The 6,186-nt window shown below is 44.0% G+C and overlaps 1 protein-coding gene across 1 annotated transcript; it reads right to left on the bottom strand.

Moving 5' to 3' along the window:
• Window positions 1–362: 362 nt before the first annotated feature.
• Window positions 363–5,372, bottom strand: BBBOND_0003590 (hypothetical protein, conserved; the record flags this gene model as incomplete). Its single annotated transcript, XM_012915192.1, has 1 exon — window positions 363–5,372. One exon carries the CDS (start codon window positions 5,370–5,372, stop codon window positions 363–365), a length of 5,010 nt encoding a protein of 1,669 aa, XP_012770646.1.
• Between the last annotated feature and the right edge of the window lie 814 nt (window positions 5,373–6,186).

Genomic DNA, 6,186 nt, shown 5'->3' with positions numbered 1-6,186 from the left:
TCGCTGCAGTATCCCTGTCATCGCTGCCGTGACCATGTCATCGCTGCCGTGACCATGTCATCGCTGCCGTGTCCATCAACTTGGACAGGTGCTTGGTCACCACTTTGGTCATGGCATTGGTCACCACGTTGGTCATGGCATTGGTCACCACTCTGGTCATGGCATTGGTCAACACCTTGGTCAGCACTTTGGTCATGGCATTGGTCAGCACTTTGGGCAGCATCTTGGTCACCACTTTAGTTAACTATTACACAATCACATACAACGATTAATGAGTGATACAACAGATAATATTACAATTCATTTGTTAGGTGAGTAGGTGATATGCTAGGTGAGTGTAGACAGTGAACACGTGAGTACGATTATGGTTGCAGATAAAACACCCTGCCCAGTTTGTTAACGCGTGCAGCGGCGAGTAGTGATTGAGCAGCAATACGATGAGATGAGGGACTATGTAAGTGCGATTTGATGTGGAGGAGGTCGAGGCGGACGACCATGATGTGGATGAGGTATAGGAAAGAGAGGAGCCAGAGGGCTACGTTGAGCCAGATGAAGGGGGCGCGGATGGTGAAGAGGAAGTCGTCGCATTTGTCGAACAGTTCGGTGAAATATTGCGATTTTAGAACTTTACTTAATTGAGTGCAAAAATCGTAGCATGTTTTTTCATTGTCTACTTTGTTTAACACCGACGCATTACCAATTGCTAATCCATACTTATAGAATGTAGGTGTGACGCCTTTGCAGCCGACTATAGAAGGGCAGCGACAATGAGGAATTTCAGTTTTCTCATCTTTGAGACCATGCTGTCCACGTTTGCATTTGTCGGCGCGGAGGCATTTTTGACAACCCCATTCTTGGCAAAGAATATCACAAAAATCTTTGTATAGGTTGTTGAGACAATCCCAGAAATTCCACGGGAGGTATGCAGCCCAGGAAACGTACGTGTCAGTATGATTGTATGCTAGGTAATTGTAGGAGTCGCAGCTGAGATTTGTGAGATAAGGCGCGCATTTGACGTTCTTGCTTTCGTTTATACAGATGAGCTGGCTTGCCAGACTTCTAACATGATGATCTTTGCAATATTGATGCACACCAGATTCTGAACCATATGCACTTGCCAAGGCATTGGTAAGAAAAGAAGGTGAAGGACACAGCCTAATGGATAGCTTGTCTATGGATGACTCAAATGTGGACTGGAATGGGAACGTAGTTCTTCCACCTTTTGTCAGTTTAGTAGTATTCACCCATTCCTTAACTAGCGACAATGCAAATCCTAAATGTTCGGGCAATGTTTTGGGCGGCATAGGCATCAGAGCAAATATACACGATATATGCTCATTACTTAGGAAGGCATCCAGTACGTCACATATATCCTTACCCATTCGGGTGGATCCTGAGAATCCTCTAAAACCAAGAGGTGTGAGGCAAGGCATACCCTTCTTTGAAGTTGAGGGGCAAGTGTTGCATTCATATTTGCAACCGATTTTTGTAAGGTGATGCGGCAAATGACCAGGTAGACAATCATTCAAATAGCTCATTAGTGGCGACGTTGGTTGGCAATTTGTCTCGCATTTTGGTTTGCACGTTGGTTCTGTTTCTGGTTGCTTGCCACAATGCGACTTGATGGTAGGAATATTTTTGCCGTACTTGCAAGATTGCCAACCGTGTTGTTCAGCTTCAAGCTTACATTGGCTTTTCAGGAAGCTTAATGTTGGTAATATCCTGCGAAGTATGTCAAGTAACATGTCGAGACAGTCTTCCCCTGTTGATGGATAGTGGAACTTCATGGAGTTGTTTGAGAAATCGCTTGCATAGATGTTGAATTCGTCCCCGTGGCCGGCAATAGTAACCAACACGTCATAAGCTGTGGCGCAGATGTGCGTTATCGCGCCTCTTAGGTCATCATACAATACGTTTTTCGGATAGGCAGTCACGGTTGTGTCTTTGGGTGTAGCAAGTGAGAAAGTAGGGGAGTCACCCATTTCGACCGTTATTTCAACGTCCTCCTTGTCAGCAGCATCTTTCTCATGTTTGTTGATGTCTGCTATCACGTTGAGGATAGTTAGGTCTAGCTTAGGTTTATGGACAGGACTGTGCGGTAGTCCTGAAAGCCAAACCAACATCTCGTATACGGAGCACGGGTGTGTCCTCGAAGTTAGCGTTGACAGATGGCATACGTCGTTGTACTTTTCTAAATATTCGTATAAATAATCAGTAATATCAAAGAGAGTAATCTTGCTATCATCATTATCACGAGGATGAGTAAACATATTCTTCCTTTTCATCTCTTTCTTCCACTCTTTAACCTGTTCAACATTTTTCAAATTTCTTATCTCACTGTTGAATAGTTCTTTATAAATGTACGTACCAGTGCACTTGGTCTCATTCTTCAGCTCACCTTCATGGGAATTATATGATTTGGAAACCTGGTACCCATTGCCGCTGAGGAAATCACCGAGAACATTTTTATGTTTCTCATGTGATGCAAATATTGTTTGAAACTGCGCACTTTTACACCGCTCTCCCAAATGAAAAATGTTACTGCTCAGTATCTCGAGTATGCTAAGAAACGCTTTGGCGCCATTTTTTCCGTGAACCGTTAATTTATCTTCTTTACCATCATTTTCAATCCACTTAATTGTTCTACCATCATACCCGTTCACATACACCCGCTCCATCTCCGTGACAAACCCCTGCAGCCCCTGTCTGACCGCATCGAGCAGCTCCGGGTGCCGGGGGTTGGCGAAGGCGGAGGGTTGGAGGGAGGCGAGGGAGGACTTAAAGTCTTCACGCAAACCAACGAATTTGTGATCAGATATGTATATTCTGCCACTATTGATAGTTTTTAGGTGTTCGAGTAATTTGTTGAATTTAGTGTTGACATCGGCGAGGTGCTCACGGTTGGCGGATGTAATAGCTCTGATGGCCTCGGGTTCAGAGGCAGTCTCATGATTAATTTGATCAGTAACATACGTGTGAATCGGAGTAAAATAGTCCTTGAATGTTGAAGACAATTTTTCGAAAGTGACCTTCATGGCCGTACCTGGTCCATGAGACGATACAGCTGTATTTATTTTGTCGAGCAAACTTGCACTTCTAGAGCCTTCAACGGGCTCACCAGTTACACTATCCATACCTCCCATCACCCTCATCAACCCCTTGAACCCGATCCTCAAATCCTCATCAATCTCCCCCGGCAACCCCGCCAACTCCTGGCTTACCTTGTCCGCAAACGCGGTGAGGAGCTGCTTGACGGAGGAGACGTATTGTTTCCGCGCAAGAGTGGTGAGGAGTTTAGTAGCCATTTCGGCTTCATGATTGACAGTACCATGAAGTTCAGTAATTTTTTTTTCTCTTAATGCATCAGCGTCTTCATTGATGAAGCTAATAGCGTTAGTGAGCGCTGAGCCCACTAATCCGTCTCTTAAAGTAGTCATATCGTCATGAATTTTCTGAAGAGTGCCTATCCTGACTGTTTCAACACCGATGGTTCTGCCGATTTTACTTCTCAAGTCAATGAACTTCTGCTTGAGGCCTTGTGGATCTGCAGACATCATCTGTCTGTTCACTACCACACCTGAGGTGCTGTCAATTAAAACTCCAATGTCATTTAGTTCGTTAGTGATTTCGGTGACGAAGCCACCAAGTTCATCTTTCTTTTGTTGAATGTCGGCTTCTTCGCCTTCAATATGATCGACACAGCCTTCAGTCTCGAATGCTTTAAGCGCGGTGTCAACATTGTTTAAGGCGATGTCGTACTCATCTTTTTTACCTTTTGGCGTGCCTATTGTGCCTGTTCGGTAACCCGGCATATCCTTAGCGACAAATCTTGCTGATGCTGCATTACCAGTGAAACCGTCTTTTTCAACTGGCCCTTTAAAAGCTTGAATCATGCCTCTAAGTTTGTCGTGTGCTACTTCGGCATCTTTCACAGTTTCGTTGTAATAATCCTTGTTAAGTGTTTTAAGATCTATATCTTCTTCCTCTTCTCCAACTACCACCTTCTTAAACTGCTTATGTATTGCATCCTTTAAACCTTCACCAAGCTTCTGTAGGTAATATTCTCCATTGAGTTTCCCTCTAGATATATGTGCTTGATTGATATAATACAATACATTATCCATAGCTTTAGCGAAATCACGGTTTACTGTATCGGCATCCTCAAGTACTGCATTCAATCCTTCAAATCCAACAATTTTCAAATTATTTTTTAAAAACATATAACGAGAACTGGTATTGTAAGCATCCGTCGACTGTCTGGAAGCATCCACAATTTTACGTCCTAACTCATCAACAAACGTGTCGAAGTGTAGTTTAATGTTGTTCCTCACCTGCCATAACCCCCGTTTTACATGTCCATCTACAGTGCCAAGATGTCTACCAGTACTTTCAACCAGTCTGTCCACTTGCTCTTTCACCGTTTCCAGCCGTTTAGTGTAGAGCTGTTCGACTGCATCAACCGCTCTATTGATATTTTTCTTCAACTCCTTCAGGCCATTATACGACTCCTTGTACGCATCTAACAATTTCTCGCTTCTTTTTTTTAACTCGTTAACTTTCTGCGTTATAGTCGTATCTTCACCAGCATTCTTTTCATGTTTATCTTTAACTCTCGGCAATATGTCATTCTTTATTCTATCCTCCGCCGCCGTTATAATTCTCAGCGCGTCATCAATCCATTGGCTCAGTGTATTAATACACGTATTAAGCGTCTTATGAACATCCAAAAGTTTGCCTCTAATTTCATTAACCATATTTTTCAGCTGTTCGACCAAATCGGATACCTGCGATGTAATCACCATATTGACACTTCTTCTGAGACTATTGATAATTTTTCCTATATGTTTCGCCATAACCACGTATTTTCTTTGCTCCTCATCCGACAGCTCAATCAACCGTTTGCGTTCATGCGTAATGTTATTTTTAGCTCTATTAACATTATTGTTACAGTTGCTGTTTAGATCTGCAATGCTATTACGTGCGTTATAAGTGTCTATTATAAATTTATCAACGTGATATTTACAATCCGCCAACTCGCTGTTGACAGACTGCACGGCCTTGTTCACTGCTTGCTCATCGGCGTTATCTACCTGAATTTTATGAACCCTATCAAACCACTTACCACTTTTTGTGTCGCTTACAAAGCTTAGTAAAACATCGACGGGATTTTTCACATCATCGTTACTATGCTTCACACTCTCATTATACTCCCGCACCTTCCCCGCCACCTGCTCAATGACCTCAAAACCCTTACGCCCGGTGGATAATTTAGGCTTTAATTCGGTCTCAACAAAATCTTTTAGCATTGTTTTGCCCACACTGTAAGGCTGTTTCTCGCTGACATCCTTAAGCAAATAATACAAAAATCCCATCACCCCGTCACACAGCCTATCCAGGTCAGAGTACACTATCCCCTGGCCGTCGTAGCCTTTGGAGTCTTTGTTGAAGCCAAGGAAGGTTTCGAGGCCGATGCAGAGGTTATTAAGATTGTTATTAGGCTTGTTATTTGAGGTATTTTATAGGTTTTAAATTTTGTCAAATTTCTTGCCAAGCTCCCTAGGCGGCACATGGTCAGGGCAGTGGCAAGAGGTGGAAGAGGGGAAGTGAAGGGTGACAAGGCACAAGTTATTATTGTGGTCTAAAAAGATCATAGCGGTATTATGGCGAGGTGATTCAAGGGATGTAGAGTGGGTTAAGGAGCGATGTAGAGTGGGTTAAGGAGCGATGTAGAGTGGGTAAAGGGGCGATGTAGAGTGGTTAAGGGGCGATGTAGAGTGGGTAAAGGGCGATGTAGAGTGGGTTAGGGAGCGATGTAGAGTGGGTTAAGGGGCGATGTAGAGTGGGTTAGGGAGCGATGTAGAGTGGGTTAAGGGGCGATGTGGAGTGGATTAAGGGGCGATGTGGAGTGGGTTAGGGAGCGATGTAGAGTGGATAAGGGGCGATGTAGAGTGGATAAAGGGGCGATGAAGAGTGGATAAAGGGGCGATGTAGAGTGGGTTAGGGAGCGATGTAGAGTGGGTAAAGGAGCGATGTAAGGTGGGTTAAGGAGCGATGTAGAGTGGGTTAAGGAGCGATGTAAGGTGGATAAAGGGGCGATGTAGGGTGGGTTAGGGAGCGATGTAGAGTGGGTAAAGGAGCGATGTAAGGTGGGTAAAGGGGCGATGTAGGGTGGATAAAGGGGCGATG

The sequence above is a fragment of the Babesia bigemina genome, scaffold Bbigscaff_71062 (assembly GCF_000981445.1).
Source record: "Babesia bigemina genome assembly Bbig001, scaffold Bbigscaff_71062".
Lineage (NCBI taxonomy): Eukaryota > Apicomplexa > Aconoidasida > Piroplasmida > Babesiidae > Babesia > Babesia bigemina.
The sequence above is the reverse complement of the archived record's forward strand: the minus strand, read 5'-3'. Positions and strand labels throughout refer to the sequence as shown.